A 20,595-nucleotide genomic window follows, 5' to 3' on the forward strand; every position below is an offset into this window, starting at 1 on the left:
TCTTTAGCTACAACTATGTTTAACAACCACTCATACATAGACAATGTGGTACATTAGGATTTTTTTGTGTTTTCCTGCAACTGGGTTAAGTCTGTGTCCTTTTTCAGCATTGGGCATGATTACTCACTCAGATACGTCAAAACATTTTCGAGGCTCAATTAGCGATCCATTCTAGTGTTAGATAGAGCAAAGAATCAACGACTGTCAGAGAAAACCTTTTGCAACATTCAGTTTTCAAGTTCTCACCCAATTAAACCGTTTCAATTTGGATACAATGCAGAGTTTCTCAGAGCAATTATAACTGTGAAAAGGGCTGCTTTCATATTGATGGGGTCCATTCTCTGGACGGAAAAGCCTATCTGAGTCTGATACTGAGGTTCAGAGTCCACTCTGCCTTTTTCGTTCAAGTCGAAGGTGTCCTCAGCTGTAAAATATTTATGTTGATTTTTGTTTGTTTCACTTCAGCTGCAAATGAATGGCTTCTGAAGTCCTGTGAGACTGCAGCCACCCCCCCTCAGGCGCTTCTCTATTGTGTGTAGTAATAAGGCTCCAGAGAGTGTGCACTTACTTATGACTGAACTGGAGAAGGGCCATGAAAGACCATTGTGCTACACATTTTGTCTATTAAAAGAAAAATGTCTGTAGAGGCACTTTGTGAGTGCTGCAATGCCCAACCCACAAATTTTCTGCTGTTTGTGAGACGCTTCAACGGGTAGGCGGGTAAGCAACACAGTCTGACATTGTTTTTCATGTAATCAGTTCCTACTTGTGCATTATGTGAATATCCTGCGCCGACTCCAGTGGTCATGCCGCTGAACGTAGCTGATTTTCTACAACTAAAATAAGAAAACGAGTTGATCCTATAGGGCATTATACTGTAAAAGATATAATATGGCAAAGAACTACCACAATGATGACACAACCGCACTGTCTGTGTTTTCTCAGAAAGGTTCTAATGCCTCAAAGGCACCAAACTGGCACAACAAGGGGCGTTTAGATAGCAGTGCACAAAACAGCTTTGCACAACTTCTGTCTACTGTACAAAAGGGCTTTAGCAAAGCCCCTTTTTTTCACTTCAAAGCTGCTCTCTTTTCCAAATTAAACAAAGTACTGTTTTCCCAGCTGAACCCGAAATCATCCAGTGAAAATTAAAAAATCAAAGCAGGAGGAAATTTAGAACTTCTCCTCAAAGAAATAATCATACTCTAAATCACCTTGGGCCCTAATCAAATTTGCATTGTCCATTTTCCAATAAGCTATAAAATGCTCTTTTCTTGCTTGTTTATCTGTGCAGAACCTCTTATTGCTTTGATGATTAAACATCATTGATAACAAATAACAGAGGCTGAGAGCTCTTTTTTTGCCCTGGCTGAAAGTAAGTTATGGCTTGAAAGCATTTTTCTGAAATGACTGATTTTCCTCCCACCTGTGTTTCGTCTAACAAGTTGCATCTGTGTGGAGAGATTGGAGAGTCTGTTGCCATTTTAAGTGAATTATACCCTTCGTTGATCACCCCTAACACCAATGATAATCATGTGGACCGGCCTAGAATGCACAAGTGTGAAGGCAAGGTTGCAGGCATTTGTTTTAATTGTCGCACTATCATGATTAAGTAGCATTTTTATGCAGTTTGACTGGGGTCTGGCAAGATGGATGGCTTGCAATGCTATCTATTCTCAGAGAGTCAAGTCCTTGGCACCATAGTGGTTCACTGCTGCTTAGATTAACACTAAGCTGGAGGGCATGATTTCTGGGCCCTCTCCACCTTTTATTTCTTTCCTGTTGAAAGACAATCAAATCTTCAAGTCACGTTTTTCTTGTAGTCTGGAATGCCTCCATCGCCCAAGTCCACACTGAACAATGTTTAATTTGTTAATTTACATGTTAATGTTTCTCCATTTATTGTTTTTTCTTAGGTGGAAACTGAATGGCACGGAAATCAGTCCCAAATCTGGATCTCACTACAGCCTTTCTGGCGGCAATCTTAGAATCAGCCATCTGAACAAAGACCAAGATGCTGGAACGTATCAATGCCTCGCCTCCAACTCTTTCGGGACCATTGTCAGCCGAGAGGCCAGTCTAACCTTTGCATGTGAGTCTCATTTTTTTCTGTGTCTCTCTGGGCAAACTTTGTAGCTTCTGAGCTTCCACAGAAAAAGATGCAGTAGAAAAAAAAAGACGCCAGTCACACTTCAGGATAACATTGTGGCTTCTGCTTCTCTGGGGAGGTATTAACTCCCTGTATGTGCTGACTATAGTTGACGCTAAGTCATTACTGTAGATCAAACACAAACCTGCAAGTCCAACTGAAGTGAAACTCAAAGCAAGGCTTCTTTATGGTAAATGAGCCGCCATTAGTGATGTCATCTGGTATTAAACCTGTGGTAGAAGACGTGTCTTTTACTCAAAGCTACTTTACTCAATATTTTTATAATAACAATGTTTCAAATGATGAAGCTACAAAGAATAATCACCTGAATGTGCAGCTTCTCTCAGCTTTACTGAGCTGCATGGTGATTTTCAGCTCATTGTTTAGCTGTTTGGCCCACAGCTTTTTGGTCCACTCTCTCTGCTCTCATAGAGTGTTTTTCCAGCCGTAGCAGGCAGCTGTTGTCTGAAATAGCTCTAAAAAGGCTCTGTACACTACCTGCTCAGTACCAAACAAAAGACAGACAGAATTAGCAACTATCTGGTGAACTTAGTGGAGCATTTAGCAACGAGAGCCAGATATTTCCCTCAGGAGTTGGTAGACAAAAAACAGGGGGGAAAGAAAGAATATGAATATCAGACATGATCAGGTGGCCACAAACACTATTCCAGGTGGATGGTAACGTTGCTCTGTAACTACTGCATGTGTGATAAGCAGCTGTTTGCTAACAAGTTAAAAAGTGATAATGTGTCCATGTGGTGTTGACAACTTGTTTCTGCTTGTGGCCAAAAGTGGTTAAAAAGAATCTGTTTCTCGAAGTTAAGTAAAGTTAGAACTATCACAATGTAAAATAGTTGATTTCAAAAATTCTGCATTTAAGATCTTGCTTAAAGGTTTTAATTGAAGTGTTGATCCATAAGACGACATATTTGAGGTTTTAAGAACCAAAAACCATCTCAATGTAGTTTAACATCACCTCTCTCAGGCTTCTCTCTGGAGCTCTGGGAACAATAGGTTGGTGAGCCAATCAGAAGAGAGGAGGCTCTGAGCCTCTCTTCTGAGTGGCTGACTGTTTTCTGAGTGATCTAATACAAATATAGCAGATTTCAGGTAAACTCTCAGAGAAACCAAATCCTGCAAGGTTGGAGGGTGGGTCCCGATGGGCGGGGCTTGGGGCATGGCTGAAGGCGATGGCTGTATAGTTGCGACATCACAAAGTTACAGAAGTCCTGACGGCTGGTTTTAAGGCTCAGTTTGTGTATTTTTGGCTGTGTGCATTTCTCTGTGGACTGAGTGCTTTGATAGTTACACAGTATTAATATCGAACCTAGACCAACCCTTGGAAATCTCACTTTATATATATATATATATATATATATGTGTGTGTGTGTAATATGGGACCTTTAAAGCTGTTGTGTTAACAATTGATGAAATGACTACGTTTAGTGATACATAGCATTAATATTGGTTATATGCCACTTGAGCCTGCTAGCCAGGTAACAGTTTGATCAGTTTAACTGGGATGTAGTAACATAATGTTAAATCTTTGCAGACATTCCGAAATGCAGAGTCAGCACTCTCAGTTTTGCGGATTAATATTTTTGTGATTATTTTGTGATGATAAGTGATTTCTGACCGTCATGATGACAGATTGTAAGACAGATCTTGATGAATCTAACTGACAGCCTCTGGACTTCATATTCCTAAAGCAGGAGGAAGTCAATAAGTGCCTACTGTATGTGCCAGTTATCGGACAGGCATAAATGATGACTTTAACAGCAAGTGAGTGATTGCTTGCTCAGATTAGATTCTGAGGTTTAGTGTTTGGGGACAAGGCCACCAATATGTCTCAGGCCATTTGTTTGGTCCCCTGGACCAGTGGGAAGTCAATCCACAATCAGATTCTGCTGGTAGATTTCCACAATGATGGGCTGACAGTTCAATCAGTTGTTAGGCTCTGACCTTACCAGCCTTCAGTTGTCATGAAGTCAGGACGTGCATGTATGACCGAGTGTCATCTATCTTCTTTATTACTCTTGGTATAGCTTAATTAACTCAACGGCATGATTGAACGGTGAAGGCTCAAGCGGATAATTTAAAGGTCAACTGGTATTACTGGAAAGTGTCATGTAATTCTTTATAGAAATTTAAAGGAAATAAAGTACGAGTTCTGTCCTGCAGGGGGGCGGGCAGAGATATTCTGCTCCTGTAACGCAAGATGACCAGTGATATACACACCATGACCACACTTTAGGTGCAAGTGGTGATTCAGGACCTATCCTATTCCTCTCTGGTAAAGATCATGACCTTTTAGTGGTAATTAGTTTTACACATAATTTGACTGTGATTTTTACACAAGACAGACTTTGAGTTTTATTCATACCTCTATGAAGCCCAGTGGTAATTACAGCTGTCAGAGCTAAATTGGGAGTAATCATCTGGAACTATAAAAATGTAGATCTCCTACACCTGAAAGGTCAAAAGTCAAGACTATTAAAGATTCTCAAATCTTAGATCTAATTTTGTACCATTCTAAGAGCATCTTACCTCTTGATGTAATTGATGTATTTCCTGTTAGACCCCGTGGGACATTAATGCAGGGAGAGAGCATAAGAGTGTATTTGATTGAAGCATGAAGGGATGGGATAGTACATCTTTATTGGGTGACATTTTTTTGATTTACACCTAATCCCAACACTAATGTGTTTTTGATATAAAAACAAACCAAAAAATGAATGATTTTCTTTGTAATTGTTAAAAGAACTCTTTATTTTTCTTCAAATCCCATCAAAAGACGCATAGTAATAATGAATTGATCTTTCTTAGAGTATTGTCTGTGTTGCCAAAGCCTGATAATGCTGTACATAGAGCTCCATTAGCAGACAACTCGTGTATTAATCCGCAGGTGAAAATAGTCCCCAACAAACGAACTATTTACTCCTGTTTGAGTATTGTTTGATAAAAACCATAGTGCCCAGCTGCTTTAGGAATTGAAAATGAAATTATACACATGTGTGATTCATTTTTATAGATTTAAATTTTCAGAAGAATCTAGTGGGCTTGGGGCTAAGAGCCAAAGACAGGGAAGGGAAGGGCCATAAAGTGATTGTTTTGGGTCTTTTCATGGGATCAAAAAAAAATGTAGAACATCCACTTATCCTTTAAGTAGATGTTATACTTCTTCAATAAGATATCTGTCATTTGAGCTTTTTAGATAGCAAGTACACATTTCAGAAATGTAAATTTTTTAAGATTAAAATACACTTGTAAAGTAGATATTAACTGTACACTTTCCTCCTCACCATGGCAACAGTTTTAGAGAGAGATTCGTATGAACAAGCAGAGACAAGGAAGACTTGTTTGTAGTCCGGCCAATGATTAAATTTGATGCTGCAAACTGTACGGACTCTATGGTTGTCCATGTTTTTCCTGCACAGCCCCACACCTACAAGAACTCTGCCCCAGGACAAACAGAACAAACACATACTGTACATATAGAGAGCTGAGGCCCTATATGTTAGAAATGGTACATAGTGATAGGAGGAGACACACCATTAGATGGATGCTGTACAGATCCAATATATAGTTTACCATATACTGTAGATATAGAATACAATCCAGGTTATAAGAGGATTACTGTCAAAAACAAAACTTTTTGGTATCCAGAATAAGCAACCTTAATTTTAGATACATGCATTTTTAACTATACAATGTGTTTTGAAAAAAAGGGTCAAAAATCTTAACTCTGCACGCACAAGTAGAAATACAAAAACTTGTTTTAAAAGGTTTTTTGTGTCACAGCACAGTGACAGAGGAAAAAATGCTTCTCGTGTGTCAGCGGTGACTCTGCCAGCTATTCTTTTCCTGCATGCCCCAGTATGAGTCAGTCTCTATCTTCAAGATGGACCCTGTGAACGCACTGTTCCTAGCTACATGACTGGCAGGCAGTATCAGAAATCAAATATAGATGAGAGTTCCTTTCCTGGAGCTGACATGAGACCAAGTCTGTTTTTACGGGTCAGGACCTCAGGTGGGTCATACAGCATGTGGAGTATGTGTTATATATATTATAATAATTATTAGAAAATTATAACAATACCTTCTTTATATACTATATACTGTACTGTACTATATAATTCTAACTATAGGAAAAAAAGAAAATAATGGCTGTAAAATAATAACTATACAACACAAGGCTTTTGAAAAAGTATAACAGAGAGCTTAATTTTACAAAATGAAATAAAAAGTGTAGCTTATCTTTCCATTTTTCATCTCTATGGTTCATTCCAATAGTTAACCAGCAGTCTCATCTCACATCTTAACAACTGAACACCTTTAACATATCCTTTTCTCTTTCTTTCCCTCGTCCATCCAACTTTCCACACTTGTGTCTCTGACGTCATCTTTGTATGTGAATCTCACTCAACGACTCAAATTGCAATGATTGGCTGAGTATTGTCATGTGACCAGTGCCGTAAAGGCTAAAAAAAGTCACCTTTAAGGATAGAAACGAAAATTTAATAATTCTCAGTAATTTATAGGTTTTATATTTGGGTCCAGATCTGGACCTAGATATATGTTCTGCCTATGAGTGATATCTGTTCTATTTTATCCATTTCCCTCATGCTATTTTATTGAATACAAAAGTATACTCCAGGTGACTTTACAGCTTCACTACTCTCTAAATGCTTGTATCAGCCCCCATTAATGTAGCTTTATGAGAGCCATTTGGAACCAGCTAAAGGTGGAGCGTGCATGTAGAAGCTGATATTTGACGTAGCACAGATTAGATTAGATTCATTTTTGTTTTTATCTAAACCCACGACTGGGGACAGTAAAACCACTGTCATGCCAGCCACACTTAAAGCTGCACTAATTGGGGCGTCGGGTGGCGCAGTGGGTTGAGCGGGCGCCCCTTTGCTGCATGTCATTCCCCCTCCCTCTGCCTCCCCATTTCCTGTCTCTCTACTGTCCTGTCCAGTGAAGGCACAAAAGCCCCAAAAAATATACTTTAAGCTTCACTAATTGATATTTTTATGTCAATGATCAAATAACTGCTTACAATGTGAAACATGTCACTTGTAATGACAAAACCACAGAGAACTATCACCTGATTTGGCAATTTCTTTCAACTTTTTATCATCTTTCAGCTCAGCTGTTTTGAGTCAGTCTCATTGCTCTCATCAGTGGCATTACCAACAGAAGCAGATGATTGTTTTCAAGTTAGCATTGAGTGTTGAGCATTTAGCAGCTGCAGATATTTCTTTAGGAGTTGGTGCAGACCAAAACAGAGCTAAAAGAGAGTTAATATTTGGCTTATGTTTTGTAGGAGGCCAAAAAAGCAGCTCCAAATAAATGCTAAGGCTGATCCATATAGGCTGAAATTTTAAACATGCACCTGTGGGCTAACACATGCCCTGTCCATAATATGTCAAACGTGTGTAATGCTGAGTGATGTGGAATTCTGCCCCCAAACGGCCCCAAAGCAAACAAGAAAAAACAAATTAAGGCAGCTTTAACTCTACACAGCGATTACCTTGATTACTTTTTTATTATGCAACAAATAAGTGTATATGGTAAATAATAATACTACATACATGTTTTGACAAAAAATATCAAATAAAAATGACACTTAACAGTCATTCTGGGTGGATGGAGTTTGCTCAGTAAATTGTAGCATAACCAGCAACACAGACATAAAGACAGAATGGGAAAGCGAGTTTTGTGGAAGTGCCATTTAAATCCCAAACTAGTGGCATTCAACAATACATCAAAACAGCTGCCTTTGTGTTGTGTCTGAGTACTTAACTGTTTTATCTTTCAGTGTTGATGCCAGTCTACACTCCAGAAAAGCATTTTGCTCACTCTGCTCCCCGACTTAGGTCAAGGTACCTTAAGTTCTCCTCTTGTCAGATGATAGCAGGTCTTTCTGTCGTCCTGTACTATAACTGTCACAGTGGACAAGACCAAACAAGGTGCAGAGGGTTCAAATATCTCAGTTTACCTACAAATAGAGACATTTCTGACAACAAATCAAGGCAAAATTACCCCATTTATCCTCCAGTATTGTCAACACATGATGAAAGCTATGTTCACGGTCTACAACTTAAAGATTTTAACAGATTTCTTTCTTAATTAGTTAATGAATCAAAATTTGTATTTATTTAGGTTATATGTGTTATTCTAGATATCTTTTTTTTGAGTGGAATGCACCAAAAGAAACTGAGCCATTAAAAGCTTTAAGATATGTAAATCATTAATAACTGAACCCATGCATTAACTGGAATCTTTCAAGATTTGTTGTCGTTTGTTGCTTGAATTATTTACATGCAAAGGATGAGTGTTGAGAATTTTGCATATTTTTAATGTTGTGGACTATTTTTAATGCAAAATCCACCAAGTCCTGCTAGAAGTGGAAAAAAAAAAAAAAAAGGATTTGAACATTTACTTAGCTCCTAATTTCTCACAAACTAAATAAATAGTTAATTGTTTTGACTCATCTTGCATCGAGCAGCTGGTATTTCATTTTGAACTGGGTCCTGAATTTGATCATGAAATCCTGATAATGTTTACAGGTTGTTGTTCAGTGGACATGCTCTGCCTTCCAATTTAGTCATTTAGCACTGTGTGTGAGGGATTTCTTCCTTTTTCTTTAATTAAATAGGCATCAGTGGTGTCTTAATCTTTTTCCTGCTGAGTAATCTTTCTAAAAACATATTATTGGTGTTGTTGAAGTCAAAATAAATTGTCACAGCACGATAATGGTGCATTTTCATCTCAAATCTGTAAATCCGTTCTTTCAAGTCACACATTTCCAAGTAATTGAAAATGTATGATTGGTTTATCTTTTCTTGATATAATACCCTTCACTTTATTTGATTTTAATATTCACAGTCTTGTTAAAAACAACTGAAAACCTAGGGGCCGAATTCATATTGTGCTCTCTGCCTCCTAAACTTGTACATATTATATATTCTGTAGTCTGGAGTAAACACACTGTACAATGAGACCTCGTTCTACTGCAAAATTAGATTTTTCTGTAACATTTGTTAGTCTACATGCCTCATGATGCCTTCAAGGTTATTCTTTGAAATTGGCGGGACTCCAGATACTTCAGCATTGCACTCTGTGTCACAAACTTTTGATGGATGATGCTACTCCACACAAGGGTTGTGGCTGTCTACCTCCTGAGGCAAGGATAACTGATGGGCAGTGGGTGCTCCCACTCAATACTCGCTGCCCTTGATTAGTATGTCTATTGATTCTATATCAGTGATTATGTAAAAGATGTACACCCATAATTCATACTGATGAAAGGCTGTATATTCAATATCGGACTTACAGCATGGTCCTGGTGGCACGGAGGGGGGCTGTGCTTTGCGATGACAAGCTTATTCTGTGTTGAAGTTTCCACTGTGCCACTGCATAACCAGAGATGTCAAGAAGATCCAGCTCTCAATAAAAAAAAGAAAATCTTGAAAATAGAGCGTGCCTCCAAACATGTCCTTTTGCTCTGAAGGAGTTTCTATTGAGCTACTTATACAGTGTCTCATCAGTGTCAGACAAGCTCATATTTTGCTAAGCATATAGGGGTGAAAATGCCTGATGTCACCAGAGTAGGCTTTAGAGCCTGGAGGGGAAACATGAATACCTCATTTAAATGCAAATAAATCCTCTAGATTCCTCTCAGCTGTTGTGATAATGTGGTGTGAGTATATTGACTTAGTTAATGAGGTGTAAATAGCTAATGGATGTACTCTAGCTTTTATTTTTCATCTGCAGTACACTATCGAGATATCACTCTAGAGAACCTGCTATAAAGTGGCATAACATACGTAGGATTTACCATTTCCTGCTTTCTGAGAACCATCTAGGCCTAAAAATGAATGTGAATTGTGTTTGATGAAAATGCCAATGCTGTTAAAAAGTCTCTATTGTACAATACTGGCAATATTTTGCATCTTTTATTGGAAGTCATTGAACTTTTTTATTCATTCACTGGTTTACTGCACACCCCTAAAAAGACATGTGACTGTAATTTCTTGTTAAAAGGGAACCAGTCAATTTGAACTTGAAGATCCATTCACTTGTCATGGTTCAGCTCTGTCCCCTAGAAATTACTTATTTACTCCTACTTTATAAATAATGAGATAATGTTGTTAAGGGTTGTAATCGGTGTCAAGTTGCAAAAATGTTTATAAAGAATGTATCTGCAAAGCGTTCACTGACCGTATTTTATTAGTTTTCCATACAATATCCACTCATAGTTACTAAAGCTTGATTAACGTTTTTGTGTACTTTTATTTTGTGAAGTCTTGTGTTGAAATTGTAGCTTTCTCTAAAAGTTACAATTTTTATACATATACACAGCCTATATATACATATAGGCTGTGTTTTTACACTTTCTATAAATCGTGCATCCAAGTTGGGTGGTGAATTAGCAACAGCATTTTCCTCCTGGTTTTTTGGCCGGCGACACCCAGGGTTGGAAGCATTATGTGTTCGGATTGTCTATCCGTCCCACCCGGGTGAACTGATTAGAATTTGGTAATCAAAGATCAATGTCCGTGTGACCTCACATAAACACCTTTTTTCGCTTTTTGAATATTCCAAGACCTTTTGAGGAATTAGATTAGATTTTGGAAGTCAAAGGTCAAGGTCACAGTGACCTCATGTTTTTGTAAACGGGATTTATCAGGATCGCCCAGAGCAAATTTCATTACATCTGGGACATACATTCACTTGGACTCAAGGATGAACTGATTAGAAATTGGTGGTCAAAGGTTAAAAGTTAAGGTCACTTTGACATCACAAAACACTCAAGAATTCATACAGTAATTGTGGAACAATTGAACACAAATGCCTAATAGGATGAAATGATGAAGTGAGAACATTTTATATGCAAAAGGTAATTCTAGTTTATGGTTATGTTTAGGCACTGTTAAGGTCAGGGAAAGATGAAAGATTGGTTAAATATGGAAAAAATGAACCATGACTTCTCATTCAACTATTTGTGGCACTGTTCATGTCAACAACCAAGTGCAACACTCTGAATGTCTTCCTAGAGAGACCGTCTGAAAATGTGTGTGTTATTCCCATATTTAAACGATACCACATCTCCCCGCTCTCTATGACTCCGGGCTTCTAAACCTGCCTTTTGATCACTGATGTGGTCGGACTGTGTGTCTTATATAAACTCGATCTGAAAGACTAAAAACCAGCTCTTAGTCTGTAAAAAACAGGCTGCATGATGTCTTTTGTGATTCTGTAGGAGCTTTGTTAAATCTGCATTTAAAAACTGGAGGAATTAAAGAATGTGCAAGTCCATTTAACAATCAACGCTAGTTAAATATACTTGGACTTTGTGTCTTTTGACTTTTTAAAATTAGTTTGTATTTTTTGTGTGTAAATGAATTCTTTATTGTCAAAACCACATTTCTCAAATGGCCCTTTGAGGAAAAAATGAAGTATTTTAAATGGAATTGAACTTTGAATACTTTTTGTTTGGTTCATATATTCTGTTAAAGTTGAATAGAAAAGAGAATTAAACTCAGGTGCCGGTTTATTAGGTACACCAACTTGAACTAATGCGCCTTATAGTCCTGCAACAAATCTTGGGTGCTAATGTTAAGTATTTGATGAAATTGTTTAGGAGATGTGTTGATTTAACTTTACAGTCGTTTTGGAGTCTGTGGTTCGTGATGCTTTACACTGAGAGGTTCTAATATTTTGTTCACTCGGTTTACTTCAGTGAGGAAGACCTAATAGATATTAAACTATTTAATACCACCATAAAGATCAATTTAAAACATGACCATAAAGTTGAGTTAACACCACTCTAAAACACTTTCAATAATAAAAAACACACCTTCATATATTTACATGTGATTATATTCTCTTAGCAACTGTAGAAACACAGCTGTGACACAAAGACACACATCACCAACCATCCACTGGAAAACAAAGAGCATCCTTAAGGAGTCGCAGGTTGTGGTGAATTTCACGGTCACGGTTGGACAGGCTTGTTGAAGTATGATAAGTTGTGCTGGCATTAGGGAAGCTCATATGTCTGGGATGTGATCATCAGCCTAATCTGGATCATTGTTCGTAATGCCAGCCCAGGTTTGTAATAAGTGATGCTAATGGATCTAGATGGGACATCACGTTTACTTGTTCTGAGGCTATTAATCATTGTTAGCCGCTTCCCTTTTGAAAATGACTCTGAAGCGTAGAAGTGTAATTCGGTGTAGGAAACATTAGCACAATTTTCAATTTTTTTTTTAATGAAAATTTGGAAGGAGTTACACTCACTCCTTTTCCTTTATGTGAAAAAATTTAATGGATGTATTATTTGAAATGTCCCTCGCAGGCAAACAGTGTGCTTTCAAGCTTTCTTTTGAACTCAAAGTGAACATGTGCACAGCTGTGTGTGCTTAGAAAAGCATGCCTTTGGTGAAGCCCTCCCCTCGGCGTCCCCCCTGCATCCAAAGGCATCGGCCGTATCATATTTTAAATTATGCTTTTCGCTACTCTCCTCGAGCCCTTTTCACAACAATGCTTCTTTTGCTCTTTTTTTGGCTGGCCAGAGTGGATAGATGGTGAGGGATGCAGGGGGGTGGGATTGTATGATTTTACCACTATTGCAGCATGCTTTCAGCATGGGCGAGGCCATGTCCATGGACGTGGACAGGGACAATCAGTGGCTTTAGTGAAGTAGACACCGCCACTTCACAAATCACAACAGCTTTGATCTCAGCCAAAAATAATGCCAAACAGACTTTTTTGGAATAAATTCAGTACCTTAGATGTCTCTTGCTCTGGTCCACTTTGTTCTAGGCTTTTTTTGGGGAGGCTTGGGCGCTTTTATCTAACCTTCTATTGCGCCTTCAGATGAAAGTAAGTGGTGGGGCTACTGAAAAAAGAAGCTTCTGTTGCCATTTGGAGTGGCCAGATTGTTTCAACAAGTCTCTAAAAATTTTTTCCATCAATTCAAGCCATGTTTGATTAAGAAAAAACTGAATCTTCGAGAGTGGAGAAGGGACAAACGTGTAGTTAATTCATCTAGTTAATTCATCTAACTAAAGGTGTAGAAAAGTTGAAGAAAAAGAAGAGCAAATATTTCAGCTTACAAGCTTTCATCAGTGATCTCTGATGAGCAACACCAGCCAGAGATAAAACCCACTGACAACAGGGGAGTCAATTAGCCTTGCTATAACATTAATCACCTTTGAGTGACAGTTCAGAGATAGCCAGGCAGCATGCCTTCCTTAAGAAACCACTGAAAAGTAGCAATTTATAAAATATGATAAGCTATAAAAATAAATCACCTAATTTAAGCACAGAGGCCAGATTGAATTCTACACACGTCATAAACCTCCAAGAAAGCGTCTTAAATTTTCAGATCTTCAGACATCTTTGCTCTGTCTTCAGCGACTTTTCCACATCCCAGAAAATATAATTTGGAGAGACGGTGATTTGCAGAGTAAAAATGACTATAGACAGCGAATTTGTCATCACATCTATGGACCCGCACTCAGATGCTCAATTATGCTGGTGTGGAGACAACACGTTGTTTTTTCCGGGAAGGAGCAGGGACAAACAAGTGCATAAATCATATTAGTGGATTTACATGTTATGTGCAGTTTAATGCTGCACCTCTTTTCCCACTTTGATGGTGCATAAATAATTCATACTTGAAATGCTCGACATAACCCTGCAGGCACGCAGCTGGCCACCAGCGTTGATAGACTTTGATATATAGTTGAATGTAGGTTGTGACGTTCGGTGACCAAAATTCAGTCGTATTTGACGTGTAGACCTGACGATATCTGCCATTGATATTTTGTTGGTTTTAAGTTGTGTTGCTAAGTAACCAAAATCCAACGTCTTCCCAAAATCTCATGCCAACGCCACCTTCAAATATAAAATACCGACATTCTGGTGGTGAGCAATAACCCGACGTCTGCTAAACGTCACTGTATCAAATAGCGAATGTTGGGTTCAACCAGTTTTCCTTGAAATGTGATCATTTGAAAAAAAGACAAGAGTAGAATTTGCTAATATTACTAAGTATTATACATGGAAAAATGGCAAAAGGAAAAGATAGAAGTAACTGCATGCAGTAATACAGTGATATGTTATGTCAATAGTATTTCCTTGACAAATGGTCTAAGGGATTCACACAAACAACAAAAATCTAACAAAAACAAAAACTACATTGTTTATTCTAAAGCAGTTAAATTAATTCGTCCTCAGGTTGAAAAATCCCATATCCCCTAAAACAACCTAAAACAATAGTGAATAAATGTGAATGTCAAATGTTGTCAATGGCAGTGGTGGAAGAAACACTTTGATCCTTTAGTTAAAGTAGGTATAATTGATATTTTACCCTAAAGATGTCTCTCATGACAATGTGAACACAATGTGAAAGGGATCGCTCACAATGATGAACCTAAAAAGATTAAATTAAACAGGCCAGAATTATCTGCAGCTTCCTTCGGCTTTACAGAGCTTTATGTTGTAAACACAAAAAACTGCTTATTTTCTCATCCAACATTTATGGAGCAACATAATCATTCAAGTGGAGTTGTGTTTCTGGTCACCTTATGAATGTAATGACTCTCTTTCAGCTATGTTTTTGGTCTCTACTAACTCCTGAGGGAAATCTGGCTCTTCCCCAGCTAGTCTGCCATGCCATGCCTGTGTCTGCCATTTGGTTCTGAGCAGGTAGGGGTACAATGGCCTTTTCACTGAAAACAGTTGCCTGCTGCATCTGAAACGACACTATCAGAGCTGTGAGAGTGAAGCAAAACAGTCAAGTTGTTGACCAGACAGCTAAACAGTAGGCAAAACAAGGCCCTTCTCCCCTGATTACTCAGTCTGTCTGGGTGGCTAGCTCAAGGAAGAGTCCTGGTTGTTGCAGGCCACTGGGCTCTTGGGAACCTTCAATGCAACAGTAAATTTTTTGTAACCTCCCCCAGATCTGTGCCTTGAGACAATCCGGTCTCTGAGCTCTGCAGGCAGCTCCTTCCTCCTCATGTCTTGGTTTTTGCTCTGATATACATTGTCAGCTGTGAGACAATTATATAGACAGGTGTGTGTCTCTCCTAATCATGTCCAATCAGCTGAATTTACCACAGGTGGACTCCAATCAAGATGCAGAAACAGCTCCAAAAAATCAAGAGAAGCGGGAGAAAGAAGATTTTTTTCTATTGCTGCAACATAACTAAATTTGAAAAAGGGTCTGAATACTTGCTGAATGCACAGTATTTCAAATCTCGCAGGTTAGGAACCTTCAGTGGTGCTCAAACTGTGGAGCAGAACCCTCCTGCGGGGTATAGAGCGGGCATGACTGGGGCAAAAAACACTGTGGAGTGGAAAGCTGAATAAATCTGCTTCACGCAGGAACAATAGACCAAGAAGAGTGCTTTCACATGTTCAGCGCTGTCAAGATACAGGTTTCAGACAGAAAAATGAAATACAAAAAACAGTGGACAGATTTCTGACAGGTCAGAAAAGAAAAGCAAGCGATGCTTATCAAGCTAACACATCAGTCAAAGCTGAAGTGAAGAAAATATGATGAGGCCAGTCTTGCTGTGAAGTTCACTGGCAGTGTAACAGAAAATCATTGTGTCTTATATGTCCAATAGCTTGCATCATAATGTCGTTTGAGACAAATAACATTTACCTAGGCTCAACCTCTTCCCATCAGCTCCCCACAATTGTTAAAGGCTGATTGAAGCTAAACTAGTTTTTAGAAGTGGGGGGGGGGCATGACAGATAAACTCTGAAAACTTCCGAAAAGTCCTGTCTTAGTGTTACTCAGAGTCTGCCACTACACCAAACTGCTTTCTCAGGCAACAGTGTCTCTCTCATGCCCTCTTTCAGTATCTCTTAAAGGTTGAAGACCTCCACTGTCACACACCTGTGCTCCTTCCACACAAACACAAACAGGTCTTGATAAAACCTAATGCAGCACAGTGACTCAGCTCCTGCTGCAGCAGGTGGGCAACTTCAACACAAAAGCTCCCAGTTACCAGCAGCTCCTGGGGACTCAGACTCCATTGACACGGCCGGTTGTGCTGCCATCCAGCCAGAGCAGAGGGAACCCAACATGAACCTCTGCCTCGCTTTGCTACACTTTCTCAGCAGTGGACTCATACAAGTGTGTTGTGACAACTTGCTTTTAAATGTGAAGTAATCCATAGCGTGTGTACGCCAGGAAGGCATTTGGGCTGTCCATGATGCTTTTCCTCTGCTTGGGTACCAGGCTGAGACGCCCAGATGGAACAGAGAGGAACACAAAAGTCTTGCTGCAATTTTTTTATTTGATATCTACTAACCTCACAATATATCTAGTGATACCAAGAAGACTGCAAAGTATATGTCTCATTATAGGTAGTCCAACTGTATGACCAATGAATGGAAACAGGGTTGAAAATTAAAACGCAGCACTCTATCAAAAGCTTTTAAGATGAATGAATTCCAGGTAATAGTGCATTATGTGTTTTCAAAGTGACATATATAAATCTCTCCTCTAGCAAATTTTTTTTATATCCTTGAGGTAGTCTCATCCAGCTGACCCAAATCTGGCACTCATCTTTAGAAAAATATCAGGAATTGCTTTCTTAATTGGGCTTAAGAGTCTTAAATAGCTATTAGCTGAACTGTGCTTGTGGGTCAAAAAAGAGATTTAGAGGTAATTAAAGGCTGCTTCTTAATTGACTTGTCCTGCAGCCAATATGACATATATTAACTGACCTTATAGTCCTCTTCATAAATCAGTGAGCCCAATAATTTTACATTTAGATCACTTGGAGCTGAACTAATCAGTAATCTCATTCGAAAGTGGATTGGTTGCAGTTTTGCAACGAGCAGGTCTGCAAAGAGAGCACTCATGTCCGCGCCACTGCTCGCACCGACTCGAGAATATGCTGCAAATTACAGAGCAAGGTTAATTAAGGTTAATTAATCCAATTTGGAGACTATGTATGGATAAATTTAAGACCTTATATCACCTGTCATCACATTAATTCACTATTGCCTGTTATTTTGTTTGATACACATTTATAATTGCACTTTGACCTCAGAAGCATGGAGGCATCATAAATTTACAAATTAAATACAAACCCAGGAAAAATAAAATAAGCAGAATAATCAAACATAAAAAAGTATTTCTGGAAATGGAATGAGATAAGTATAAGGAATTGATTTTGTACGATTTGAAGCTATTTAATTTTAAAAATATTGCTATGTAGCTGCAATTTGTAGCAGCTGATTCAAATTTTCCTGCTATTTCTTTAAAATATCTGTACATCATTTTGTAAAATTGTTTATCAGCTGTTTTCAGATGTAAGTATTCCCAACAGGAAGACATGTATCCCCTCCACCCTCCAACCCAGTTATCAGAGCAGACATGGAGCCTCCATGTGATGTATGAATTACATTTACAGAGCTCCACCAGGATATACACCATTAGTACAGTGAATCATTGGAAGTGGTTATGACCTGCTATTGTTTCCATCAACTGTCATACAGAAATTAGTTCAGTTTAACAGTACTTTTGGTGTCAAAACCATGCCACGAATAGCTTTGTAATCTTCAGTGGTGGTGGGCGTGATGAATGAAAGGTAACCTGATTACCACTGGAGCTATTAAAATCCCTCATGTGTGACCCGCCGCAGAAACCCTCTCTGCTTAGCAGCGGGGCTACAGATTGCTCTTCGGCTCATATTAGTGGGTGTATGTCAATATTGATTTCAACTCTTTTTTTCCTACTGCAGGACACAGGGTACAGTAATAGCCCTGATTCCAGTATGCAATTATTTAGCAGGTTTATAGTGGATGTCCTCTGCTACATGCAACATGCCTCGCTGAATATCACTTTTAAAAGCAGGACAAAAAAAATTAAAGAACACAAACAAAGCACAAATAACACAAGGGAAGAAGCACCACTTAGATCTGACAGTGTTTAACACAGAGCAGGCGATCCTGATACATGATTCTATCCACCTGTTTTTATGCCCTTTTTCAATTTGCTCCTGAGTGGAAACATTGGAAATTTGAAAGAAAATTGGACATATCAACAAAAGGTTTTTATGCTTTTATGTAGAAAAGTTGGCGTAGAGATAAAAATAAAATGTGGTAAATTGCAGTGGAAGCAGACTTGGTGAATTAATTATGACACACAGTGATTTAAACATCACTGAAGATATCACGTCCACTGAAGATATGAAAAACAGGTGAAGTGATGAGACTGTAACACTCCTCACATTGATGTAAGAAACATACATGTCATAATTTCATGTTGTTTTTCGCTGTTTAAATTTGACAGCTACTTTTAGTCTCATTGCATCCTTTTCTCCTGCAGTGGTTTAATAGCACCTGACTGAAGAGTTAGCATCATCAGCTGTTTATCTCAATGAGCCAACTCCTAACATTTACATAACAGTAATGAATGGAAACACACATCAATTTGTATTTTCTTTTACTGATTTCCTGAAAGTTTGGTTAGAGATTGCACCACATTTGGATGAAAACTTGACTAACATCTAAAAGTCAACAGGAATTGAATTTCATTCGATCTCCTGTGGATATTTAAGAAACACAAATATGGTGTCAAGATTTCCTAGAGATGTTCCCAACAAGTTGTCTTTACTCCCATCTTAAAAGCCCTGCACGGCCCAAAACCTTTGTTATAAATAATCGTCATACGTGCATCCTTACATTTTATGTTTGTCTGACATTACCCAAGTTGCCAGATTGTGTATGAAACACAAGCTAGACACACAATCCACACACATACATACAAATTCAACCCATCTATTACCACAAACCCGATTCAAGTGGTGTGTGCAGCTGCTGATGTTTGACTGTGGAATTAATTGTTGTTAAATTAACAAGTTTAACATGTTTATCTAATTATAATATTAATTGACATGATGGAATTTAAATCTAAAAATTTTAATATATCTTTTTATGTGTTTATTATGTAGCTATATTGTTAAGTTATTTAATTTATTTTAAACACACAGCAGGTATGTCATAAGCATAGCTCATCCTAGGGCTGTGCAATTAATCAAATTTTATTTTCGATTACAATTTTGGCCTCCAACGATTATAAACACAAGATAATCGAGAGAAAACGATTATTGTGCGGCCTTCAGTTTCACAACAAATTTCAGCCTCCTTACAAAAACCATCCAACGTTATCGGTTCTGCCCTCGGTACTGAAGGATTTAGGAAAAAAGAATTTGGATTTGTTGTTGCAACATAAAAGTCCCCTTCACAGTCACCAACTCCATTTCTGATGGAGACATTCGTCTATGATGCGTTTTTGCTTTTCGCTTCGCAGAAGTTCATCTGCATCTCTCTCACTGACCTTGTGTGTGAGGGGTGGGGCAGCGCTCTTAGTGCTCAGATATCTTTAACTTATACTGTGTATAATGGGAATAACTACATAGACACAGCGCTTTTTATTTTGAAATCCTTTTTTAAATGCTCAAAAAGAATTAAACACCAATGAATGGTTATGTTTTTTTACACAAAACAAAAAAAAGCTTTACATACAGTATAGAGTCAACATTAAAAGATGAAGCGACAGTGGTACATATGGACTGTAAGCTCTTCTGGTCATTCAGCCATAAACAAACCTCATATTAAAACTTAAAACTCCCAGTCTGAAAGAGTGCTGAGAGATCCCTGAGGCGTGTACGGATACATTCATATTTATTTTATATTATATAATATTTATTTATCAGAATAAAGCATCCAGCCTTCCACTACCAACTTAATATCTGCATACTTTTAACTACTAATGACAAAATAAAAAAAGATGAATGCATGTAAATACAACATATGATGTTATCTTGGATGTCTTGGCTATCTTGTTTGCTGAGTCTTTGGGTGCTGTGTTTGTGTTGTTAACCTTTACCAGCATATTTCTTTCAGTTTCCTTAGGCACAGCCCCAGAATTTTTCTTCTTTTTTTTTTTTGGCATCTTTTCTGTGTTAATTCACTTTACATCACAGGGCGTCTTTCCATCAAGTCTTTCAAAACTTGTTAACCAGTTACTGCTGTCTTCTTCTAGCAAAAGTCCCACTGGGGCCGTTTAATTCACTTCCTTTTGATACTAGTGGCACCATCACAATATCCACAATATACACAGATGCACAGAGGGGGTGATTTGGCCTGAGGTAAAGCCTAAGGCTGTTTACCACACAAAAATTTTAAGTTTGTTGCTGCAGGATGTTCATTTTTTTCACTCTTGACAACGTTCCTGAAACTAGTAAAGACACAGAGCACGTAATGATGTTGTTGTATTTGTGTATGATTTGTTTGTGAGGGCGGTGCAGTGGTTCAGTGGTTTGCGCCGCTGTCTCACACACAATGTGGGTTTGAACCTTGGCCCTCTGAGTTTACAAGCACTGTATTTGTCAGGGTTAAGC

General features: G+C 38.3%; 1 protein-coding gene across 2 annotated transcripts in view; it reads left to right on the forward strand.

Moving 5' to 3' along the window:
* cntn4 (contactin 4) overlaps positions 1 to 20,595 on the forward strand; it is a 159,879-nt gene that overhangs the window by 60,785 nt on the left and 78,499 nt on the right. For both annotated transcript variants that reach the window (XM_023424797.2, XM_023424798.2), the window contains exon 4: positions 1,917 to 2,092. In XM_023424797.2, coding sequence (XP_023280565.1) covers positions 1,917 to 2,092 — 176 coding nt within the window. The remainder of the gene's footprint in view (positions 1 to 1,916; positions 2,093 to 20,595) is intronic.

The sequence above is a fragment of the Seriola lalandi genome, unplaced genomic scaffold, assembly GCF_002814215.2.
Source record: "Seriola lalandi dorsalis isolate HSWRI2012SDOR001 ecotype SW California unplaced genomic scaffold, Sedor1 jcf7180002054748, whole genome shotgun sequence".
NCBI classification, from domain to species: Eukaryota; Metazoa; Chordata; class Actinopteri; order Carangiformes; family Carangidae; genus Seriola; species Seriola lalandi.